The 25,610-nt window shown below is 51.3% G+C and overlaps 1 protein-coding gene across 4 annotated transcripts; it reads right to left on the minus strand.

The window, feature by feature from the left end:
* Positions 1-1,060: 1,060 nt before the first annotated feature.
* Positions 1,061-25,159, minus strand: ANKLE2 (ankyrin repeat and LEM domain containing 2). Of its 4 annotated transcripts, none has more exons than XM_082853137.1 (13): positions 24,964-25,159; positions 17,575-18,045; positions 14,789-14,995; positions 13,563-13,756; positions 13,297-13,485; positions 10,402-10,524; positions 8,695-8,761; positions 7,321-7,493; positions 5,851-5,957; positions 4,829-5,019; positions 3,886-4,528; positions 3,206-3,337; positions 1,061-2,899 (listed from the first exon to the last, which is right to left on the minus strand). In XM_082853137.1, exons 1-13 carry the CDS (start codon positions 25,148-25,150, stop codon positions 2,758-2,760), a joined length of 2,826 nt encoding a protein of 941 aa, XP_082709263.1. In that variant the 5' UTR covers positions 25,151-25,159; the 3' UTR covers positions 1,061-2,757. The 4 variants fall into 4 exon arrangements, with proteins under 4 accessions (XP_082709263.1, XP_082709265.1, XP_082709266.1 ...); XM_082853138.1 differs by having other exon boundaries at positions 2,720-2,899; positions 3,175-3,337; XM_082853139.1 differs by lacking the exon at positions 14,789-14,995.
* Positions 25,160-25,610: the final 451 nt, after the last annotated feature.

Below are 25,610 nucleotides of genomic sequence, written 5' to 3' on the forward strand. Positions count from 1 at the left end.
ACACCATTCTGCGAAATAGTTGAGACAAGTCACCCGGGGCTGTGCTAACGGCTGAGACCAGAAAAGCCAGAGGCAACACCGTGTCTGGCCTCGGGCGCTGTGAGGCCCCGTGGCCGGGCCCTGGGCCCCTGGACCCTCGGGCTTGCGCGGCCACCCTGCTGTCCTGTCTGCAGACCTGGCTTTTCTGTGGCGTGTCCACCCTTTACACTTGACCTTTGAGAAGCAAGGCAGCATTTTAGAAACAGGAAAGGAGCCCAGGAGCAGGATAGTGGTGTTTGGACGGGGTCAGTTAGTTACAGGGGCCCAGGGAGGTCGCACTGGAAACCGCCCCGAGGTAGGACAGATGACCGAGAACTTCTGAAACGTGGGGAACGTCATCCTAAGCTTGACCAAGGTGGAAAACCACCCCAAGAGCCCGTGTGACAGGAGGGATCCTGAGCTGACAGCAGTGGGAACAGTAGTGGTTCCTACTGACCGTGTTGCTGTTTGTTCCAAAATATTTTCTTTCTTTTGAGACGGCTGAGGAAAGAGGCCGAGGGCACGTGTAAGAAGAAACCCCTCCCTGCGGGCCTTGCGCGCACACAGACCTGCGCGGTTCCAGCAGCCTGGGGGGCAAACCCGGCTGGGGACACCTGACGAGGCAGTCACCCCACAGCTGTTCCCTCTGAGCTGCAAATGCCTCTGGAAACATCCAAACACTATCCCGGAGGGTCCGTCTGGATCCAGGAGCGGGGAACCTTCTGGAGCCGCCTGCATGCAGCCCGTGGCACCTTAGCCGCTGCCCCCTGCTCAGAGGGTTCCTGTCACCTCTTCCCAACTGAAGAAGCGACACACTGTCAATGTCACAAAAAGGTTCCCCATTTCCCAGGGCAGTTATAAAATATTCGATAGTTGAACTGATGCCAAGGTTTTTCACAACCGTGTTGTTAGGAAGGAAAGGGCCCCAAACAGCAGATAAACCACTCTCAGATCAATGTTCTGTTTAACCAAAACACTGCTTTAAAGTTTGCTAAAAAGGACACTTTGCCTGGGCACAGGCGAGAGAGGTCTTCCTGAAAGCTCAGAATGATGACCGCATGGTTTTAAAAATGATTTATTTCATTAAGTAGTTTTAAAAAGACAAAATCACCACAGGACACATGACTATGCATTCAGTGGAACCGGGGCCAACTTATACAAACAAATGGAGAAACAGTCAAAGAAGGCCTAAACTTCAGAAAACAGGAGAAGTCTGCAAAATACGGGCAAATCACTTTAGCTTCCATCTGAATATTTACAAAAATATATAGGACGGCACAGTCAAATTTTAGACAAAACAGATCATCACTATGACTACATCTGTGTTCTGATTTCTTTGAGAATAGAGATGTCTTTTAAATGCCATTTGGTTTTTAGAACAGAATGTATTTTTCTGTCTTAGGCTTAAGTCGTCTGCTACACAAGTGAAAACACCCTGTGTAACAACCTTTTGAATTTTAAAATCCAAATCTTGGTTCCAATATTCCTGACCTGCCTCTCGTTATCGTGTGAAAGAAATAAGTTTCTGGGTTTTTTTTTACATAAATTTAAATTCAGAATATTTACAACTAAAAAAATCTCACGTCTACTTGCTATCCCTGTATATTCTCAAAAAGTAAGTTCGGGAAAACCAAAAGAGATTTACAAAAGGCACTGAACTCCGCAGAAGCGTTAGAAGTTTTCACTTTGGATAAAACACTGGCAGTGTCCCCAGAACACCGCTGTGAGCAGTCGTTGGTGACACCCAGAGAAACAGCCCTCAGCTCAGCTGCAGCGTCCTGGCACAGAAAGCTCTGTGCGCAGACCCTCCAGCAGGTACAGCCAAGGGGGAGGGACGACAAACTGCACTAAAGGAACGGAGCTGGGATCAGATACGTCCTCCAAAGTAAACCTTTCTTTTCTGTACCAAAACGCAATGCTCTTTCATAAAGCAAATCCAACTGAAATGTGTTCTAAAATATGGGGTACATTTCGAAACTAGGCAACGCCTTTCAGATTATTTTATTACCACTGCACTGGCAGCTAAATAAGGTGCACTGTGAAAGGTCAAGTGCTGGTGAAAAGGAAATCACCTTCCAGTGACTGCTGGTGAGGGAGCTGTGTGTGACTATTTGCATGGCTCCCAACGGCTAGACTTTTTCCAAGAGAAAAGCTAGTTTCATCCTCTGGTCACTCACTTAAATGACTCAACTTGTAAGTGTCGCTGCAAGTCCCCAACACGTTGAAGGCTCGTTCACTCCTGGATGCCCACCTCGCCACTGTCTAACCAGCGGGGCTGAGCAGCAAAGCAGAGAGGCTTTTCTGTCACGAGCCGGGAAGTCAAAGACCCTCCCCAGGAAAGGAAGAGGCACGAAAGTCACCTGTGTTTTAGGAACAAAGCTGAAGTGAGTGCAGCTACTCTCGGGGGACGGGGGCCCGCGGGGCGCCCCGGCCTCTCTGGCGCCCTCCTGTGCCCCTGGGGCAGCGAACGAGCCTGTCGCCACCACACTGACGGTTTCCAGGAAATCTGCGTCTGAGTTCGCTTTCACCCACTTCTCTCCAAGTATCAGAAAGCGACATTTTATACAGGACACCTGCATCTTCTAGAATTCTTTTACCCTCTAAACGAGGACTGATATTCTTTTTCTGGGTGAAACTTTAGCAATAAACACATTACCTTTCCTTGTTCCTTTTTTCCTTTTGTTTTTTTTTTTTTAAACCCAAAGAAAAAGCTGACCGCCCCAGCAGCGCGCACGGGCCCTACAAGGTGGCGAGCTGGGCCATCCGGTGGAGGTGGCCCCTGCGAGCGGGGCTGTAGCGCCCGGGGCTGCCGCCGCTAGGAGGGCCACCGATGTCCAGCAGCTGAGACTTCACCTTCCCTTTCAGCGAGGGGCTGGGCCAGCTGAGGAAACGGAGAACGGGCGGTCAGCAGGGACGGCGGGGCGGGGTGGGGAGAGCAGAGGCCACAGACCGGAGCCGCGCCCCCGACCCGGGGACCGCTGGGGCTCCGGGAAGAGACGCCTCCCACGTGACTGCAAGCTCACACTACGGCGTCCCGCACGAGGGGCGCGGGACCGGAGCGGAACCCTGGCTGCCCCACCCTGCCCCCCTCAGCTCTCAGCAGCACCCCTTCTGCTCCGCCACCCCCGGCCAAGGGCGGGGAGCTCCCCCGTGAACCTGGCGACACCGTCCGCCGGGCTGCAGGTACCTCTGTCTGTCCGCGGGCGAGTAGCGCAGCACGGCACTCCTCCACCTGTGCAGGGCCGGGTACTGGTGAGGGTCCACGTCCGCACACTCCAGGGCCGCCAGAACATCGCGATCCAGTTTTGACGGCTCTTCTCTAGAAGGTGCGAGAGAAGCAGAACAGCCGTGACCACACACGCACCTGGCGCCACCGCCCCCTTCAGAACCAGCAGAGCAACAGAGGCGTGTGTGAGGGCCCAGCACCGCCACCGCAGGCTCCGGCGGTCCGGCCGACATCCAGGCAGCGGGGGGGACGCACTGCCCGCGGGAGGAGACTCCGGCCCCAGCCCTGCTGGGAAGATGCGCTCTGCGTACCCCCCCTCCAGGATGATGGAGCAGAAGGTGGGACGGGCCATCAGCCGGGCAACTGAGACCGACCCCAAGACGACCTTTCTTCCAAAAACAAACTAAACCCACAGGACAGCTCAGTGATTGTGGGAAGCAAAGAGGCTGCAGGACGAGTGAGCAAGGAGACCGCCATCTCCCACCGGCCTGGAGGACACCCGAGGGGCCACAGAGACTCGCGAGGGAGACGGAACCACAAGTGCCCGTCAGGCAGGCCAGGGTGGAGGGAACTGTCTGGGGATCACACAGTGGCGCCCGTGCCCACTGCCCCTCGACGTGTGTGTGCTTCCCAACTCATACCCAAAAAGGAAGAGGCTCTGGACGGACTCTTTCGAGGCAGGGACCCCCGAGGGCTCAGAACTGCCACCGTGACGGGCCTCTTGCGTGGGACTGTCGGGGTCCAGGCACATGTCAGCCATTCCAGCTGACATTCCGTGCTCTGTCCTTCCTTGGTCATTCCCGAGTTTGTCAGCAGCAAGAGGTCCTAACATGTCACTTTCTGCTGGGTTCACTCTTGATGTCAGGATCCTCTTATCTCTAGTTTTCACAGTTGGACGGGGTGTCTTATTAGAAAAGCTACTTTGTAGATTCTGCAAATTCAGTTTATCAAACTCCACAGTCAAGCCGGAGACAGGTGACAGGAAGGCGTCCTCCCCACTTGGGGCCTTTGGCCTTTTCCCACCCAGGGTCTTGCTGTCACTCGGGGGGCTGCAAAACCCATTTTTGCTGCTGCGGGGACTGGTCGGGGCTGAGGCTTCTATGAGGTCTGTCTTCTGCTCCAAGGGAAGGATGTCACACCCCGAGTCTCCAAAAGCAGCCACCGTGGGCTGGGTGTTGTTTCGGGCTGTGTTTTGCCGGTTTTTGATCTCTTCCAAGCTCATGTCATCATCTTCATCTAGAAACGCCCTCACGGAGATGGAATTGCTGCACTTCCTGTGACGGGCTGTGAGGGAGAGACGGTATGGATGGGGGCTGTGGGGTGTCACCCCGCACAGCGCAAACCCTGCGACGAGTCACTCCCGCATTCCAAGCCTCCTCCCTCCTCAGATTCCACGACAGAAAACCACTTGCAACATGCCTTGGGAAAGGCAAGCAGGAGCCCGCAGACAGAATGCCAGGCTCCAGGCCCAGCTGTTCCCCCTCACAGGCAGGAAAAGGAGAAGGAAGCCGGCTGGTTGCCACGGATGCGGCCACAGGACGGGCTGCCAGTCCCGCCGGCCGCGGACGCACTGCATGCTCTTACCGAGGGCTGAGGCGTCCTCCTGCAGACAGGCGGCATTTTCCCCCATGTCTTGTTGGGTCTTTTTGCCCACTTCCTGCTGGGTGAGATATTCTTCTAGTTTTTGCAGGCCCGCCTGGGAAGACAGATCAACAAAACAGCCCAGAAAGTCCCAGTATTCGACCCAGGGATACCCCAGCTCATGAGCCAGCTGCCTGTAAGAATAAAGCAAATTAACCAGTTGTGAGGCCAGAAGAAAAACTCACAGAACTAACTAAACAGAAAAGGGCCATTTGACACTGGAAGTGCCAAAACGGCACCTGCAACCTTGGCTACAAGTCCATGTTCTCCTAAATTTGGGGCTGAATTAGCGCACCCCACTTCCTGAAGCAGCACCCCCTCACTGGGTAGGACCCTGTTACAGAGCAAGCCAGGGCCACAGGGAGAAAGGGGGCGCCAGCTGAAGTGTGGTGCTCGCGCGACACTCACGAGCCATCAAAAAGGGCAAACGGTAAAACTCCACTAACAGGACAGTTTGGTTCTCATGAAACCGTACAAAGTCGGAGATGATTCGGGTTTGGGCCAGACGTGAACATTTAGAGGTCCTTTTCACTTCCAAGTCGTAAACCTAAGGCTGGGCACATATTTTGAGAAAAAGTTCCAAAATGATTCAATTAAGCTTTATTTGCTCACACTGTAAATTAGCTTCTGAACTGTGGAAAACACTTTTCAGGGGCTTCTTTCACTAGCAGCTTCTGGCCACGCCCCCCTCTTGTGTTTGATCTTCTCCATGGCGGCACCTTCTCCCACACACTGTCATGCCCCTCGGCCACCCCACCCCCGGGAGGGACTGTTTTAGACTTTTGCTGCACAAGCTGCAGGGGGCACGTTCGCAAGGAATTAGACCTTAGTGAAAAGGCCTTAAAAGTCTCCAGTCAACGCTTTCTGGGAACTGCTGTTTTGAAAGCCCCAGTCAGCACACGAGGGCACAGCACGTGAGGTGACACCAGCACTTGGCCCTCTGTCACTTCGTGCCCTTTAAGTACCTTCCCACTCTCTCGATGCCTCTCTCCGGATCAGACTTCCTGACGCTGTGGAAGAAGCCCGCTTTCTCTCGAGGCGGGGTTTTCCAGAGTCGGCGAAAATCTTCTGCCTAGAACAGAAGTGTGTTGAGCTGCGCTAGGCATCCACGTCACCAGGCAGCCCTCCCCCACCAACCCAGCGCGCGCAACATGCCCACTGCCCTGGAGCTAAGGGGCCATGGCTGCGTCCCGGTGAGGCCAGGAGGGACCCTGGCAAGGCCTGGGCTGGGCTGAGGATCAGAGCTGACCCAGGAGGCCCCGAGGGAGACACTGCAGAGCTGTCACCCCAAGGGCCTTGAGTCACCTTCCCATCACATGACAGGAAAATAAATATTTGTGCTTTCGGTATTTCATGCAGCTGAATCTAATCCTAACGTTTTTATAGTTTCAGGGAACTAACTATCGATAGTCACAACTTTCTTTTCTTTTCTTTTTTTTTTTTGCGGGCCTCTCACTGTTGCAGCCTCTCCCGTCGTGGAACACAGGCTCCGGACGCGCAGGCTCAGCGGCCGTGGCTCACGGGCCCAGCCACTCCGCGGCATGTGGGATCTTCCTGGACCGGGGCATGAACCCACATCCCCTGCTTCGGCAGGCAGACTCTCAACCACTGCGCCACCAGGGAAGCCCATAACTTTCTTTTAAGAGGAAAGATTATATACAGGTCAGTGTATGAAGTACCTCAGTCTGGAAGGTGAACACCGGAGTCTGCAAATGGAAGTTTCCTAGTGACAGTACAAATCCAAGGACCCTGGAATGGACAGCCTAGCCACCTGGGCAATATGGTGTGCGAAGGGCCATGGGCACCTGGGGGAGGGGAGTCAGGTGACGCTGGTGTGAGGAGCGTTAGCCCAGTTAAACCTCGCTTCTCGGAAGCACGGCTCATCACACACCTGCCCTGGCTAATGAAAACAGGGGCAGGCTTCCCTGGTGGCACAGTGGTTAGGAATCCGCCTGCCAATGCAGGGGACATGGGTTTGAGCCCTGGTGCGGGAAGATCCCACGTGCTGCGGAGCAACTAAGCCCGTGCATCACAACTACTGAACCTGCGCTCTAGAGCCCACGAGCCACAACTACTGAGCCCACGTGCCACAACTACTGAAGCCTGAGCACCTAGAGCCTGTGCTCCACAACAAGAGAAGCCACCGCTACCCGCAACTAGAGAAAGCCCATGTGCAGCAACAAAGACCCAACACAGCCAAAAATAAAATAAAAATAATAAAATAAATTTAAAAATAAGTACATAAATGTTAAAAAAGAAAGAAAGAAAGAAAGAACAGGGTCAAGACACTCGTTTCTCCAGGGAAGTTCTGAAGCCTCACTGACAACTCTCTGGGGTCCTGGTCTCCAGGACCAAACACAAAGCAAAAGGCTGAACAACCCAGCATGCTGGTGGGATGGCCAGGAGCTATTCCAGAAGCTTCCACAGATGCTCACCTTGGATGGACTCAGGGGCCCTGCAAAGGCTCGCAGGGTCAGAACGGGGTCTCTGGGGCCACCTCCACCGTGGCCGATGTGAGAGACCTCGCCTGGGTGGTCTGAAGACCACAGCTCCCCGATCACGGGAGAAGACGTGTCCTCTGCCCTCAGGAGGGGCACGTAGTAGTGACCTGGGAGAGGAAACACACCAGGGCTGGACCATCTGCGTGGACAGCCCCACACCCAGTGGATGTCAGGCACCTGGGAACCAGCCTGGGAAACAGCGCGGTTGCTACCCCACGGGCTCTGCACGCGAGTCAGCGATGCTAACGGTGAATAAAAAGGCTGCCACAGCTCCGGAGCCAAAGGAGCCGGGCAAGAGGCCAGTCCACGCCAGACTCCTGCACATAACGAGCCCTGCGTTCTTCCTCTGCAGGGAAGTAAAAAGAAGCGGGGGGGGGGCGGCAAACACCTGCTCACCCCCAGGTTCTTACGAGGCAGGACCTGTGAACCAGAGCAGCGGAAGCCAAGCAGAGGAACATTACAAAGAAGACACGTTTGACCCCCTCCCTCCCCAGCTCCCTCTTCTGTTTTGTACGTTACAGTTTTGTATCATTGAACACCCATCTCCAAACAGACCTAGAATCACAACCTGGAAAGAAGAAAGGCAGCGAGGCCACAGGGATGGGGCGGGGGGCAGGAAAGGCCCAGAGACATCGGGCGAGCGACAGTGGTGGCTGCTGGGCACCACCGCAGGCCTGGCCGACCCCTGCACTAAACAGAGACCAACGGGGAGTCGGGTAGGAATGGCAGCCGAGAGAGAAGTAAGGACGGGCAGACGGGGGAGGCCGAAAAGCCTCAAGCATCCGAGGCCAGGCCATCCAGCGCGCGGGGCCAACTCCTCAAACTGCCCGGAAACAAGGCAGAGGAAGGGCTGGGAAATGCCTCCCGCCCCTGGCTGCCTTCGCGCCCCTGCGGCCTGCGAGCCGGGAGCTTGGGTCCAGAGGCGCCAGGCCCCGAAAGCCGAGTGCGAAGCGCTGCCCCGCAGGCCACGGTCTGAAAGGCCCTCGGCCTGGAGTGTGGCGATCCGGGGCGGCGAGGCCACAGGGCGGGGGACCGGCTGGCAGAGGGGCTCCAGGCAGGTCCCTCCCGCCTCCCCGCCGCCCTGCAGGCTGTGCCCGAGGAAGAGGGCCGCGGAGGTCGAGGGGCAAGGCCGTGAGCAACAGACAAATGACAGACAAGTCGGTCTCCCAGGAGCGGGAGGTGCAGCACAGGGTAACTCGGAGGCTCCCAGCAGCCCCCGCTTCACTCCTGCACACAAGGCCTGGCCTAGATGCCGCCCAGGACGTCCCCCACCGTGGGCCACACTTCGGGCACCCACTCCCCACTTACCCTTTAAATAGTCTCTAATCCGCTCCTTCAGTTCCACAGATTTATTTTTGCTTCTTTCACAAATAACCTGTTTTAAAAAGACAGAGTACGTAAACGCTCTAAATCTGATTGATCACATCTTATCGTTAAAATGATTTCATAAAGGCAAGTTGTAAAGTCGGTGAAACAAGGGTAGTGTCCTAATGCTGAGCATCTCATAAAGGCCACAATAAAAACGCGTGTGGAACAGCGGAACCCTCCTCGTTCTGTAACGGCTTCGAGGGGCCAGGACAAAGAAGAACCAGCTCTGAGATTACAGGCGAATTTTGTCTTCTTTCTTCATGCTGCTCTCCATTTCCTAATTTTCTGCAAGGAAAGGAAATCTTAAGGTGCACCATCAAGTCAGAGCAGAGATGCAGACACGCCCGCACCTTCGGTCTGGGCGCCTCCCTGGCTAGGAGCCTGTCTGCTATGGTTTGGCTGGGTTGATATACAACTCCCATCTAACACGAACACAAGTTTTATCCTTGCAACTACAGGAATCGATGTTCTCAGCCATTAGAGAACTGTGAACATTTTACCTACAAACAATAAAAAAAAACAAAAGAACCAATAACCTTAAAATAAGAAGGAAGGAACCACAAAATTACCACCTCCTGCCAGCCTGTGACAGAAACAAACTATAACCGCACCGTGGACCCTTCAAGTAGTGCAAGTATTTTCTTTTAAATTCTGTAACTGATTGTGAGAGATGTCCAACGCTCTAAAAACGTGTTACCAAATAGCACTTTATATTGAGAAAATACACATACACATGCACACAAAAAGTTGAGTCAGATTTATGCAAAATAATGGTAATTTCTGAGTTGCGGAATTGCCCGGTAAATTTTATCCTTCTTACCTGTATTCTAAACTTTCTACAGAAGTGGGCACGACTTACATAATCCCAGCAACTACAGAGGAAGTGGCACTGCCAGAATCGGACCTTACAGATTCTACTTCCAAAGGGCTGGCAGGTCCAGGCCAGCTCACAACTCCAATGCCTGGTACAAATTAACCATCTTCCAGTTCTTTTCAGGCCCACTCTCCTCTCCACCTCACTGCACAGAGGTACCTCTGCCTTCTCTAAGGCACATGTGCCCAACTGCTGACAGATCATGACAAGGCCTGTTTCCTAAGGCTTGTACGGGCCAGGTGAGAGTACCGGGGAGGGGCTCAGGACAGCGCCTGGTGCACACTGAGCTCAACACATGTCAGCTACTTTCAGCAGTAGCATCCTCACCAGCACGTTACCCCACCATCATCACCATCTCCACCATCCATCAGTCAGTCACCACCATCCTCACCAGCACCATCCTCATCACCACCATCCTCACCAGCAGCAGCAGCAGCGTGAGTGCCACCTCCTCTGCTCGCTCTGACCCTGGTCAGCTGAAGGACTCACAGAGGGAACTTGACAAAAGACAGTGAGCTGCTGAGAACAACCTGACCACCAGTTTCAGGAAAATAAAATCAGCAAACAGGCAGTTCACTCCCTCCTGGCTTTACAGAGGCAGCGTCTTCACAGAGTGCATCTTACTCAACAATTAGGGCTCTAAGGTGTGCCACAAGGCACACACAGTCACACAGAGTTACCTGCGTGGTCACAATAGCTGTGATCGCAGACTGTAATTTTATGTATTTTCATTTCTAACACTATGTAGTAATAGCATTTTAATAGGTACTTACATCTTCAGGTGTTTTATCATATTTATTTCTTGGGTTTTTTACAATCAAAGGGTGTGAAGAGAGCACATTGACCACATCTGCGTTTCCAAACTTACAAGCAAAATGCAATGGTGTGTCGTAGCCCTGAGAGAGATGAAAAGGAAGAACACTTACTTCTTATACACACTTTTTTGCTTCAAGGTAAAAATAGGTATTTAGTAAAACAAACAATCAAACAAAAACACTCAAAAATAAAAGACTATAAAAAGACAGTGCTTTTATAACTGAAAAGCAACTGGCATGCTAGCACACACCCACTTTATGCCAGGGCGTGAGCCCGGCACAACGTCCCAGTTCCTGCGTGTCTAGTGCCTGTGGGAAGCTTACAACAGAGCTAGGGTGTAACACCTGCTCAGCAAATGGCAGCTTTAACAACTCAGGGCCCTGTACAATGTCTTAAAATCAATGTTCAAAAAGCAAAATAGGGCTTCCCTGGTGGCGCAGTGGTTGAGTGTCTGCCTGCCGATGCAGGGGACAGGGGTTCGTGCCCCGGTCCGGGAAGATCCCACATGCCGCGGAGCGGCTGGGCCTGTGAGCCATGGCTGCTGAGCCTGCACGTCTGGAGCCTGTGCTCCGCAACGGGAGAGGCCACAACAGTGAGAGGCCCTCGTACCGCAAAAACAAAAACAAACAAAAAAAAACAAACAAACAAAAGCAAAATAAACAGATGAAGACAATCTCCAGAATGAAGCAAAGACCACGATCCGGTCTGTGCTGAGAACTTTCTCTAGTCGCTAGTGTTGCAGCAAACGAAACTCTCCCCTCCTGACTTCACGGGGTTTTCCAGTGCGGACCTGCCCCTGGTGGCATCCTTCCCCGGGCTGCCCGCAGGCCAGCAGCCCCCGAGCTGTGGAACCACCACCTCCGGCACCTTCACCTGGACAGCCTCAGGCTCAGAGGCAGCTCATCCCAAACAGAACTCGCTCAAGTCCACCTGCGGCCACCGCACGTTCCAGCCCTCAGGTCCCTCCCTCCGGACGCCATGCTGCATTCGCCCAGAGCTTCTCCCCCAGCTCCAGCCCCCACTCCACTAGGCGACCCCGGGGCCTTGTGCAAGCAAATACCCTCAGGCCGGCTCCGATCCCTGCTCCACACCTTCTAGGGGCATCTCGCTACCTCAACATCCTGTCGGCACCACCACTCCCTCTCCCACACAGTCAGCCGCCGGGGCTCCGTGGGCCACCCAGGCCCTGTCAGCACCCCCGGCCGGCCTTCCACAGCTGCAGACGGCACAGGAAGAACGAGCAGAGCTATGCTCCAGTCAGGCGCTTCCTGGTCCATGGTCTACCTGAGTCGCCTCCAGCCCTGCGGCCCAGGCTCCAGCATCGGCACAGCTCCCGGCCAGCCCCACGGGGCCGGGGCCGCTGCACATCGGGGCAGCCGCGTCCACTCGGCGTTCAGGGCATCAGACCGCAACATGCCCCCCACACCCCTTTCCTCCTGGCCACCCCTCTCCCTCACCCACACAACGTCCTTCTCTAACCTGCTCCGAGCCCCGCCAACTTGACCCCAGCCTCTGCCCCATTCCCGCGCAGCCGGCAGGCTGTGGGCCCTCCCGCCACGCCTGGTGGCCCCGCTTTCCCTCCGCACCACACCCTCTGGGGAGCCCCGGCCTTGCTGCACAGTCCAGGCGCTCGAGGCGATTCCTACTCTTAGCGCCTATGGTCAGGGGATGTGACCGGTAACATCTAGTTTCAGGAATTTATTCAGCGGTCTCTGTGGATCCACAGATGCGTATTTTCAACAAGCGCTGCAGGCGTTAAGAGAAGACTATTTCCAGCCGGGCACGTGTCCTGCATCGCGTGTAGGAGCTACACTTCCCGACTGAAGTGTCGCACAGCCTTATTGTGTTCACACTTAGTCTCATACACTTGGATTTGGTTCCTTCTGCCCTATTTCACACTTACTATTGCTTTCATGTAGCTACCGTTTTCTCTTTTATGCCCTTCTTTAATTTTGCTAGCATGGCCAAATTTATCTCCATTCCCCCTTTTCTTTCTTGCTAATTGAGAAGTTATTCTTGCTTGCAGTTCTGGGGTTCAATGTATCATATTCAGTATGTTACGAAATAATACAATAGGCTTTTTAAAATTCCCTCTCCTGCCCACCACGACTTCTCACACCCCTAGGTTTCTCTCAGAAACAATCCTTGGTTCTCAGCCATCTCTGGGTTTTCCCTCATATAAATATGTAAAAACTCTTCTGTTTCAAGAATCCTTACTTAAGCTTTGTGCACCATCTCCCCACTGGAACTTCCCTGGTTGTCCAGGGGTAAAGAATTCGCCTTCCAATGCAGGGCACGTGGGTTCGATCCCTGGTCGGGGAGCTAAGATGCCACGTGCCACGGGGCAACTAATCCCGCGTGCTGCAGCTACTGAGCCCACGCGTCTTAGAGAGAGAAAAACCCAATGCCACAACTAGAGAGAAGCTCGGGCGCCGCAACGAAAGATCCCGCATGCCGCAACTAAGACCTGACGCGGCCAAAATAAATAAATAAATGAAATAAAAATTTAAAGAAAGACATATCTAGGACACTAGACTACAAGGCACCAAAACCTTCCTACGTCCTTCTCCCTTTAGCTTTGTGGCACCCGCCCACCCTCCTATCAGCTTGGGACTCTCTGAACAAAGGCCAGGAGGGACGTGTCCTGGGGACGGCTCCACCCCAGCTGGGACCCCGGCGCGCCAGCCAGCGGGGTGCACTTCTCACGTGTGAGCAGGTCTGGGTCCAACCGTATCTTTCTGAGTTCTCTGACCTCAACAAACGCACATCTCCTCTGAGCTGACGCAGTGCAGAGACGCGGTAAACAAACACCCAAACACTGTTTCCACCCTGAGCCCGGCTACGAGGCGCACCACTCTGTCAGGGGTGTTGAGGTACAGGTCCACCACGTAGCAGATGCGTTTCTCCAGCATATGCGGCTCGTCGTCCGGGTACATGAGCCGCATAAACTCGGGGTTCTCCAGCGTCTCCAGGGTCAGCTGGCACAGGGCAGCCTGGTTCTCTCTGGCAGCGACATGCATGACGTTGTACCGACATCCTTCCTGGAACAAAACCACAGGTTTTGGGCTTCACTTTCATCGCCGCAGTCTTGATGCTACGATGCTGGAAGCGGGCTCACCTGTACGATGGTCGGGTTGTCCCCCGAGCCAATCAGATACCGGGGATTACTCCAGATAAGGTCGGAGAAGGCGCCCCCCTCTCCCCGCCCCACGGCCGTCCGCAGTTTGGCCGTGAGGTCTTGTGTGCGAGGGCTCTTGTAGCTGTTTGCTCGCTCTTTGCTTGCTGCCTCTGAGTCAGACAAGTACGACCCATCTGTCAAGAGACAGAATTGAAGAACGTTTAAGTTCACATTTCCTCATCATCCACTATGCGCTTCACTGAGGGCAAGAAAATCTTTCCCACAGAGGCTGGCGATCTCCTTGCAGTGAAAAGTAAGAAACAAGCTGATCCACAGCAGGCGGACGTGTGTCCCAGCCCGCAGCAGCGAGGGGAGGGCTCTGCGGAGAAGGCGGGGGAGGAGAGCGAGGGCACGCGGCCAGGACGCCACCCACACTCGCGAGGGGCCTTCCAAGAGCCAGGAGCACCCCCAGAAAGGCAGGGAGCCAGGAGGGACTTCTGCCGAATCACGACACCTGCGGAGGTAGGAAGGCTATCTTGAGGAACCTTCACCAAGTGTGAGGGGCCTCTAAGCGCCCCAAATCACTCTGGCCTCCGTGAGGTGGCACACGGACTCTCGATCCAAGGCCAACCGTCTGCAAGGAAAGGCGCATCCTCGGGAGCCCCAGCCAGCCTGGGGAGCAGAGCAGCCGTGAGCCCATGGAGTGCAGGGGACCAGACGAGGCTGGGATGCCGGGGTTCTGTACGATGCTGACAGCAAAGGCCCCTCACAAGACCCTGGTCCTGAGCTGGGAGTGGCGCTGGCCAGCTTTCTGGCTGGACGGTTCAGCCACCGCAGAATCGTCTGCAGCCAAGCAGGTGCCACAGTCCTAGAAGGAGGTGTAGCTTCACGGGGGGAAGTAGAAAGGTCTCAGCACCTAAAAAGGCCCTGAACCCAACAGGCCGCAGGGACAAGAGTGTGACAAAGGGGACAGGACAGAAGGCAATGGAGGCCCTTTTGCGGCTTCTCCCACGGTCCCCTCAGCAGCTGCCTGACCCACTTGGCCCCTGCCACCTCCACCCAGACCAGCCTACTGACCCACCCTCCTCCAGCTGCTCCATGGCCTGGGCCTCAGCTCTCTGTTCCCAGCAAACCAGGCTGCTCTCAAAGGTGGAGAGAACTAGTTACCAGGAAAGAGGGAACAAAATACCCAGGAGTAAATCTGACAGTAATGCCAGACAATTTACCTCTTAACCCACCACTGCTAAAGAGCGGCACTGTTTTCACAGGAGAAAGTGGTGAAGAGGTTTTGCTTGGAGAAGGGAAATAATCACAAATTCCTCTAGCAAATTTCTCTGCATCTTCTCTGCTTGTAAAAGCCTTGAATCGGGATCCTTTGATCATTTTGACAGCTTGCAAGGCTTCCTTCTTGTCTTCATAAACATGAATCCTTTCTGTGTGGGAAAAGCAGAGACGAGGAACTGCAGCCACCGTCACTTAGTTCACACTTGAAGCCCTGGGTTTGGTAACTAACGACTGTTAGCCAGTGGTCTGGTTTTTCTCTTATTAATATTTCAGAGTTTTAATCTTCAAGAAAAAAGGGTTTACTTAGTGAAAAGAACACAATAACTTTGGTCATATGTATGTACATGGATATAAATGATACATATCTTGTACCTGTATATGTAGTTTTTATATCCAAGGATACTATTCCATACCAAAAAATAAAATTTTTGGACTAACGATCTAAATAAAAATAATTTTAAAAAGTAAGTAAAAAACTATGACTAGGGACTTCCCTGGTGGTCCAGTGGTTAAGAATCTGCCTTCCAATGCAGGGGATGTGGGTTTGATCCCTGGTCAGGGAAGTAAGATCCCACAGGCCGTGGGGCAACTAAGCCCATGCGCCACAACTACTGAGCCTGTGCTCTAGAGCCCGCGAGCCACAACCACTGAGCCCATGAGCCACAACTACTGAGCCTGCGAGCCACAACTACTGAGCCCACGTGCCTAGAGCCCGTGCTCTGCAACAAGAGAAGCTACCACAATGAGAAGCCCATGCACCGCAACAAAGAGCAGCCCCCTGCTCGCCCCAACTAGAGAAAGCCCGCGCGCAGCAACGAAGACCAAATGCAGCCAAAAATAAATAAATTTATTTACTTATTTAAAAAAAAGGTCAGTAGGGGCTTCCCTGGTGGCGCAGTGGTTGGGAGTCCACCTGCCAATGCAGGGGGCACGGGTTCCTGCCCCGGTCCGGGAAGATCCCACATGCCGCGGGGCGGCTGGACCCGTGAGCCATGGCCGCTGGGTCTGCGCGTCCAGAGCCTGTGCTCCGCAACGGGAGAGGCCACGGCAGTGAGAGGCCCGCATGCCACAAATAAAGAAAGAAAGAAAGAATGAAGTCTTGCCATTTGCGGCAATATGGATGGACAAGGAGGGTATTATGCTGAGTGAAATAAGTCAGACAGAGAAAGACAAATACCATATGATTTCACTTATGTGGAATCTAAAAAACAAAACAAACAAAACAGAAACTGAGTAACAGATACAGAAAACAAGTGGTTGCCAGAGGTGGGTGGGTGGATTAACGGAAAAGTTGAGGGAAATTAAGAAGCACAAACTTCCAGTTACAAAATACATGAGTCACAGGAATGAAATACACAAGGAAAAAAAGAAAAAAAAAGGTAATAGACCTAAATCAAGATAGAGATTTCCCTTATTTGAAAGACAAAAAGGGAAGTTTAATAACATGCAGTATGGTTGATGGAATAGAAACAAGACGCCCGTTTTCTGTTTTTAGATAGATAAGAATGTACATTCCATATTGTATAGCAGAGAGACTGGAAAAGTTACTCTCTCATCCACAGTGAATGGTAACACCGTTTGGAGGGCAGTAGCCCTCAAAGTTTTAAAAATGCATACCTTTTGACCGGACACTTATAGTTACCAATTTTATAAAAATAAAAACAATGTACATACATACAGATATATTTTTTTCTTAAATTTAAATTAAAATATATTAAAAATAAAAATAATGTAAATTTATATATACGAATAAAACAGAGTAAGTAGGGTCAGGAATGATACACAAAAGTACTTATTAAGTGGTTACTTCTATAGAGTAAGATTCTGGTGGGGAGGAAGAAATTTCACTTTTACTTTACAGACTATAAAATGTATACATCATATATACTTTGTTTTACAAAATGCAACTTCATTCTGATCAACATCAAGCTTTCATTACTTCTTTCCAATCCTATCTATTTTAGTCTTGTTTAAAATTACAACTCTTTAATGTTGAAAATTATTTATACCTTCATTGGCCATTTGCATTCATTAATATAAGAGGTGGTCAGGTTACAGTGAATTTGAAAGAAAAGGAAAAAGGAGAAAGGAGGAGAGGAACTTCCCTGGTGGCGCAGTGGTTAAGAATCTGCCTGCCAATGCAGGGGACGTGGGTTTCAGCCCTGGTCCGGGAAGATGCCACATGCCATGGAGCAACTAAGCCCGCGTGCCACAACTACTGAGCCTGTGCTCTAGAGCCCGCGAGCCACAACTACTGAAGCCCATGCACCTACAGCCCGTGCTCCACAACAAGAGAAGCCACCGCAATGAGAAGCCCGCGCACTGCAATGAAGAGTAGCCCCCGCTCGCCGCAACTAGAGAAAGCCCGCGTGCAGCAACAAAGACCCAATGCAGCCAAAAATAAATACATGAATGAATAAATAAATTTATTTTTAAAAAAAGGGAGGGAGATGGTTAATCAAAAAATGGAGCCAGCCCATAAATATCTGTAAGTGAAGTATATCTCCACAGAATCCAATTTTCTTAATTTCTAAAACTTTCTATATAGATTTACAAAAAATTCAGGAACATACTATATAAAAATGCTAACAATGGTTAATTTGGAGTGATAAGATTATGGTGTTTAAAGTCTTCTTTCTTCTCCTCTGTAGTCTGTGATTTTCAAAACCCCTCTCCCCCTGCTGTCCACGCACCACCTGTGTAAGAACCATGGCGCTGGTCACATTACCATTTCTCGCCGGGGCGTCCTCGTACGCTGGGCACACCCCATAGTATAGAGGCGGCTCTGCAGAGGCCCGCAGCATGGCTTTGTGGCTGCCGACCCCGGCCAAGGCACTGAAAGGCACTGAGCAGGTCTCAGACGTCACGGCATCTTCCTCCGGAGGATTCAAGCCCACACTATAACCAAACTCTCTGTCTTCAGAAAAGCTGACCCGCTCAGCCGGGCTCCCTACCGCAGACTTCACAACCCTTTGTGTGTCCTGGCCCAGGGCTGGGGCACCTGCAGTGGCGTGGTCTGGAGGGTGCGAAGGCAGTGTACTGTGCTCTAATAAAGCCCGAGCCAACTTTTTCTCAAAAATAAACCTTGTGGTTGATGTAATGGGTCCACATTTCAATCCAGCTTTGATAACTTCTTCTCTAAGGTCATCTGGATTCAGGAGTTTCAATCGAGCCAAGATGGTATCCATTGTCATTTCACCTAGGCCCAAGACAACAAAAATCAATCTGATGGCTGTAAAGTACATCTTCTCTTAAACGAATTCAGCAAAGTTGCAGGATGCAAGATTAATGCACAGAAATCTGTTACTTTTTTATACACTGATAATGAACTACCAGAAAGAGAAAGTAAAAAATAAATCCCGTTTAAAATCACATCAAAAAGAATAAAATGCCTATGAATAAACTTAACCAAGGAGGTGAAGACCTGAATGGACAGTTCTCCAAAGAAGACATACAGATGGCCAACAGGCACATGCAAAGGTGCTCAGCATCACTAATCATTAGAGAACTTCAAGTCAAAACCACAGTGAGGCCCCACCTCACACCGGTCAGAACGGCCATCATTAAAAAGCCTACAAATGATAAATGCTGCAGAGGGTGTGGAGAAGAGGGAGCCCTCCTGCACTGTTGGTGGGCATGTGAATTGGTGCAGCCACTATGGAGAACAGTATGGAGGTTCCTCAAAAACTACAAATAGGGACTTCCCTGGTGGTCCGCCTTCCAATGCAGGGGATGTGGGTTCAATCCCTGGTCAGGGAACTAAGATCCCACATGCCGCCAGGCAACTAAGCCCATGCACTCTTGAGCCCTCACGCCACAACTAGAGAGAAGCCTATGCACCGCAACGAAAGGTCCCGCATGCTGCAATAAAGATCCCAAGTGCTGCAACTAAGACCGATGCAGCCAAATTAAATAAATAAATAGACAGAACTACCATATGATCCAGCAATTCCACTCTTAGAAAGAAAACAAAAACATTAATTTGAAAAACTATGTGCACCCCAATGTTCATAGCAGCATTATTTACAATAGCCAAGATATGGAAGCAACCTAAGTGTCCATCAACAGATCAATGGATAAAGATGTGGCGTGTACACACAATGGAATACTACTCAGCTATAAAAAAGAATGAAATCCTGCCATTGGCGGCAACATGGATGGACAAGGAGGGTATTATGCTGAGTGAAGTAAGTCAGGCAGAGAAAGACAACTACTGTGTGTAATCACGAATGTGTGGAATCTAAAAAATAAAACGAACTAGTGAATACAACAAAAAAGAAACAGACTCACAGATTTAGGGACCTAGTGGTTACTAGTGGGGAGAAAAGAGAGGGGAGGGGCAAGATAGGGGTATGGGATTAAGAGATGTCTATGTATAAACTAGACAAGGAACGAGGATAGATTGTACAGCACAGGAAATTATAGCCATTATCTTGTAATAACTTTAACTTTTAATGGAGTACAATCTAAAAATACTGAATCACTATGCTGTAACCTGAACCTAATATGATATTGTAAATCAACTATACTTCAATTTTTAAAAAGTGGCAAAAACGCTCGCTTCAGGGAATTCCCTGGCGGTAGTGGTTAGGACTCCATGCTTCCATTGCAGGGGGTTCAATCCCTAGTCGTGGAACTAAGATCCTGCAAGCCTCGTGGCACAGCCAAAAAAAAAAAAAAAGCTGGCTTCAAAATTTCATTTCAATCCACTATTTCCCCATATTCTCTGGAGTCTATGAACTTTCTATGAGAATTTTCATTAGGTTTTTGTTTCCGGATTTATAACAATCTATACAAGATTAAGATAGGCAGTGTCTGGTTCATTCGGACAAGAATCTTACAGCCCAGTGTCATGACATGATCTGATCACACCAACATTCTAGGGAGGTCAGCATGCTGGGGAAACAGGCACACCCATCAGCTGTCACCTGTAGTGTGATTAGGAACGAATTCCCAGGAAAGCAACTGGATAATATGCGTCAAAACTCCAACTGCAGAAAGTTATCCTACGGATACATTTGCACTTTATTTCATAAGTCATGAGAAATTATGCAAAGATTTAAACAGAAGAGCATACAGATAGCTCCACAGTCATTTGCTAATACTGAAAACAAACAGCTAATGTTTAACGTCTGGGGGGCTTCCCACATGCCTGGCTCTGTCCTAAGCACCCTGCCTGCACGAAATTATTTAAAATTCACGGTAACTCCACATGGAGATTTTTCACCACTGCTCACTCCTGCTGTACAGATGGAGATCCTAAATCAGAGAAGCTAAGTAAACTTGTTCAAGGTATTCAGCCACCAAGCAAGCGGATGTGAACTGCAGCTGGAGCTTTAATCAGTATATTTACAGAAAGAGCAGTTAAATCTATGGGGTAGAGGTTTAAGCATGGTCAGCCAGAATTGGGGAGAAGGTAAGAAATGACAGGGTACAGGCCACTGCTGCAGTTAATGGGGCTGGAGATGAGTGCTCAGACTAGAGAAAAAGGATGTCTCGACCACAGATTAGATGCTGGGGTCGGTGAGGGGGGGGGTGTCTGAGGGATTGCAGTCAGCCTACGATAGATAATACCTAGGTTTCCAGCCTGGACGCTTAGAAAGAGATTCTGCCCAAGGCAGAGAATATGAAAGAACAAATGGGGATTTAGGCGTTGAGCATTAGAAACACCCACTGCACATCAAGTGGGCATTCTGATTTTCAAGTCTGAGATTCAGAAGATAAGCTCAGAGTGAGAAAAACAGCTCCGGGAGTCATGAGCCCATAGGCGGTGGCTATAACCCAGGGATAACAAGGAACACACATGGCCAGTACGCCAAGAATGGGACCTGAGTAACAACAGAGATTGAAAGACAGGTGAGAAAGAAGACAGACTTGAAGAGGCGATCAAGAAAGAACTGGACGTATTAATACTGTTTATCAGTGAAGCTAGAGTAGAGGCTTTTAGGAGGTGTTTACAGATTAAATTATAGGATATCCCAGGATTGGCTTTAAATTACTCCAGGAGAGCAAAACAGAGGGGGCAGTGACAGATAAAACAAGACTCAAAATACTAATACCTAATACTTGCAGCTGGATGATGGAAATTTCTGCATATTTCTTTTTTAATAACTTTTTATGATACCACCCTCCCCCCTCCAAGATTTCAAAAATGGCTATTACTTATTTTAAACAGTGAATGTATTGCACAGCCCCCTCTAGAGCTGCCAAAGAACATGAAGGGGGAGGCCAACTGACCACAGGATTCCACTCAGGGAGCACCCCTAAGGGTAGTCTCTGAATATTGGGTATAAGGGCAACAGAAGTGATAAGGAACTGATATGAAACGTATAGGACAGGCTGAAGCCACATGCAAGGCAAAGTCTGAGGGGTAGGAGCGACTAGGGCAGATGCCAGGAATAAACAGAGAGGAATCCACCCAATCCTGGTAATATTCTCTTCTGCATACCCTCCCTGTGTGTTTACTCAAAAACTACCTTTTTTCCCAGTAAATTTATTTATTTATTTATGGCTGTGTTGGGTCTTCATTGCTGCAAGTGGGCTTTTCTCTAGTTGAAGCGAGCAGGACCCACTCTTCATTGCGGTGCGCGGGCTTCTCATTGTGGTGGCTTCTCTTGTTGCGGAGCATGGGCTCTAGGCACGCGGGCTTCAGTAGTTGTGGCTCGCGGGCTCTAGAACACAGGCTCAGTAGTTGTGGCGCACAGGCTTAGTTACTCTGCGGCACCTCGGATATCCTTCCAAACCAGAGCTCGAACCCATGTCCCCTACATTGGCAGGCGGATTTTTAACCACTGCACCACCAGGGAAGTCCTAAAAGCTACCTTTTTAAGACAGGCTAGTCTGAGGGGGTTCTGTCCTTGTAATCAAGCAAGCCCCAAATGGAACAATTACATTACATTATATCACTAACTGGGTGAGCTTGGGCAAGTTATGTAACTCTAAGCCACAGTTTCCTCATCTATAAAAAGGACATAACAACAGCTCTACTTCCTAGCTTGTAATGAGAATTAGATAAAATAATGGATGTGTTTGACACTGACAAATTATCCATTAATGTCAGTTAGGGCTATGAAGTTATCAAGTAATACAGACTTATCAGCCTTGGAGAATACATAGCATGCTAGAAAGTCAACCTGAATAAAGACAAACATGTACACTCTGTTTCTAATATTCTTTTCTTTTTTTTAATTTTTGGCTGCGTTGGGTCTTCGTTGCTGCGTGCGGGGCTTTCTCTAATTGCGGCTAGTGGGGGCTGCTCTTCCTTGCAGTGCGTGGGCTCTAGACACGCGGACTTCAGTAATTGTGGCACATGGGCTTAGTAGTTGTGGCTTGCAGGCTCAGTAGTTGTGGAGCACGGGCTTATTAGTTGCTCCACGGCACGTGGGATCTTCCCGGACCAGGGCTCGAACCCACGTCCCCGGCATTGGCAGGTGGATTCTTAACCGCTGCGCCACCAGGGACACCCTGTTACTAATATTCTTAATACAATAAACAAGTATCTGCTCACGTGTGGAAAAGAAACAAAGGATAAAGCAGAAAATAATGAGACTGCTTAGCTTCAGGGGAGGGTGTGAACCAGACAGTAAGGACAGAGGGCAGGGGGAGCAGCACTTCTGAATACGCCTTTACATGTTCTGACCTTTAGAAGCATGTTTAATTCACATACTCAAAAAATACGTGGATAAACAAATAGACAGGGGGAGACCCCCAAGTGGAACACAAACCAAAACAAATTCGCTCAAGGGTGTTACAAGTTCGTATCATAATGAGTGGGAGAGAAGGAACGTACTAACTGAAAGATAACAGCACGTGACCACGTCCTCTAAGGGTAAAGACAGAGGAAGGACAGACAAACACTATACTCTAGCTGGCAGGTGGGTTTTCACAGTGGTATAGGTGAGCAATTCCGAAGCTATCTTATGTGTGCTCTAGGAACCAGCAAATAATTGGATACACTGTGGCTAATGAGAGCCAGTCTCCTCGCTGAGAAGGGAGAAGCCCTCAGCAAACTTCTGTAAAGGGCTGGGGAGTAAATTTTGAGTCTTTGTGAGCCTAAGTCCCCCCAAACACTCAAGAGCCTCAGAAGGAAGAATATGGCTGTGTTCCAAAAACAGGTGCGGGCAGGATCTGGCCCGTGGGCCACAGTTTGCTGACCCTGGGCTGGAATTAGAAGTGTCTGCCAGACCTCCATCCACTGACTGATAGACAGACAGAGATGTAAAGGTACAGGTATAGGAAACTGAGGTAGGTCTGCAGACTGGATAATACTTCCTGGCTTTCCTACTTGTAGTGATTATGTAAGATACTAACGTTGGGGAACCTAAGTGGATTTCATTAACTGCTTATTTTGTAATAATAATAAACACAAGAAGTTGAAAAACAGTACAGAGAGGTCCTGTGGACCCATCACGTGGCTTCCCTCAGTGGCACACCGTAAACACTGCAGTGCGTCATCCAAACCAGGCAGCTGACCCTGGCGCAGCATAGCGAACTAGACCGTGGCCTCACCAGGTTCTGCAGCCACTCTCCTCTTGTGGCTCTCTGTATGTAATTCCATGATCGTTTATCACACGTATAGCTTCACATGGACATGACTGGTTCCTGAACTGTTCCATCACCACAAAGATCTCCCTCCTGCTGACCTTTTACTGTCATATCCAACCTCCGCCACTGTCCCCTACCCTCGGCAACCACTGACTTGTCCTCTGTCGTTATAATACTTCCGTTTCAAGAATGTTACATAAATGGAATTGTACACTACAGACTTTCTGAGACCGGCTTTTTTCACTCAGCGTGATGCCCTTGAGCTCCACCCAAGCTGCTGATGGATCAACAGTTCTGCCTCACTGCTGAGCAGCATTCCACAGCTCGGAGGTGCCAGTTTTACCATTCACCCCTCGAGACACAACTGGGCTGTTTCCAGTTTTTGGCAATTACAAATAAAGCTATAAACAATCGCATATGGGTTTTTGTGTGAAAATAAGTTTTCGTCCTTCTAGGATAATGCGCAGGAGTGCAGTACAGGTTCGACTATTTGAGAAACTGGCAGTCTGACCTCAGAATGGCTGCACCTTTGAAATTTCTACCAGCAGTAAATGAGACCCAGTTTCTCAGCATTTCCACCAGCATTACCAAATGTCGTCGGTATTTTTTATCTTAGCCATTCTCATAGGTGTGTGGTGGTATCTCATTGTAAGTTCGATTTGTATTTCACTACTGGCTGGTGATGTCGAACATCTTTTCACATGTGTTTATTTGCTCTGTATTAATGACTTAGAAATGAAAGCTAAAAATCAAAAAAGAATTTAATGAATAAGTCACTCGAAACTCTAATCTCGTAGCCCCAGACCCCACTGGCCTCACACGTCCTTTAGCTTTAGGGTCTGCAAGCCTTTCGACTCTGGCGTTCTTCGCTGGGTTCTCTGGCACGGTGTTGACAGTGTAACTGGACAACTGAGCATGCTGTTTCCTAAAAGTACCACCTGAAACTTTCTTAAGGGGATGAGAGAAGGTAGGACAATCAGCATCTCAACAGGGTGGAAGGCAAGCTGGACCTCGTGTCAACAGGCCTACGTCCCCACCTGGCTTCTGCCTTGGACCTGTGTCATCTCTGACGAGCAGGACCTTCCTGGAGCCTGTTTCCTCAGCTGTAAAAACTAAGTCACCCATAAGGACGGCTTTAGCCCTCAGAGTTCAAGGTAGGTCATCAACTATGCTTTCTGCTAATAAAATTTCATCTTATCAGGGTACTTGAGCTCTTGCTTATCCTCCAGGAAGAAACCAGACTTGCGGGTAAGAGGGTGAATGAAAACTGAACGAAGGCGCGTTCCGGAAGCGCGCAGGGCGCACACGGTCTTCTCAGTCAAATCAGGGGGTCAAACCAGCAAAACTGCGCACAGACGCGGCACCCAGGCTCCTACCCTCTACTCTCTCCCACCGTCTGTGCGCGGAGGACTCGTCACTTTTACTCCAGGTCTTTTCCCAGAACCCCCGACTCAGGCCGGGGAGGAGAGCCCCGGGAGGCGGGAGGGGAGGGGAGGGGGTCCCGGGCTGGGGAAGAGGGGGCTGAGGATCCAGGCCGGGGAGGGGCGCGGGCCCACCGGCGGACCTGCCTTACCTGGATCAGGGACTGGGCCCGCGGCCGCGCAGGGCGGCGGGTCGGGGGGCCCGCTCCGGCCCAGGCCCCGCGGCCGCCTATCCAGCCGCCGCACCAGCCAGCGCACCGCGATCAGCAGCACCGAGGCGCCCAGCAGCTCCCAGGCCAGCGCCGCCCACTCGGCCGCCGCCAGCCGCGGCCACAGCATCGCCGCCGTTCGTCCTGTCGCCGTTGCCGTCGCCGCAGCCGCCGCCGCCGCCCAGGTCCGCCCGCCCGAGGACCCCGCGTGCCGGGCTGCCTGCGCCACTGCCTGACGGCGCCGCGCACGGGGACGGCCGGCGCGGGGCCGGGTCTGCACGCGCGAGACAGGGCGCTCGCCTCTGCGCCCGGCGGCCCGACGGAGGAGCGCGACCGCAGCCCATGCAGGCGCGGGGCCGGTGAGGACGCTGTCAGGCAGTGGCGCGGGCAGCCGGCACGCGGGGTCCTCGGGCGGGCGGACGGCCCCCCGGGGCGGGTCCAGCGGTCCCAGAGGCCCGGGGCGGGGTGTCCGGGGGAGGGGTCGTCCTGGGCGGGCTTCGGGGCGCGGCCATGCGGTCCGCGAGGATTCCTCGCTGGGGCTTCAGTCCGCAGGCTGGCCGGGCCCAGGTTACGGTCGCGGCGGGACCACA

Source organism: Leucopleurus acutus, assembly GCF_964270905.1.
Source record: "Leucopleurus acutus genome assembly, chromosome: 13".
Classification (NCBI taxonomy): Eukaryota; Metazoa; Chordata; class Mammalia; order Artiodactyla; family Delphinidae; genus Leucopleurus; species Leucopleurus acutus.

Excerpts from the sequence above, each read along its gene's own strand:
- ANKLE2 (XM_082853137.1), bottom strand. The coding sequence starts at position 25,150 with ATGCTGTGGCCGCGGCTGGCGGCGGCCGAGTGGGCGGCGCTGGCCTGG. Across the intron at positions 13,757-14,788 it reads TAGCAGTGGTGGGTTAAGAG|ATGGGTCGTACTTGTCTGAC; the intron begins GTAAATTGTCTG and ends GTCTCTTGACAG. Across the intron at positions 2,900-3,205 it reads TCGCCCGCGGACAGACAGAG|CTGGCCCAGCCCCTCGCTGA; the intron begins GTACCTGCAGCC and ends CCGTTTCCTCAG.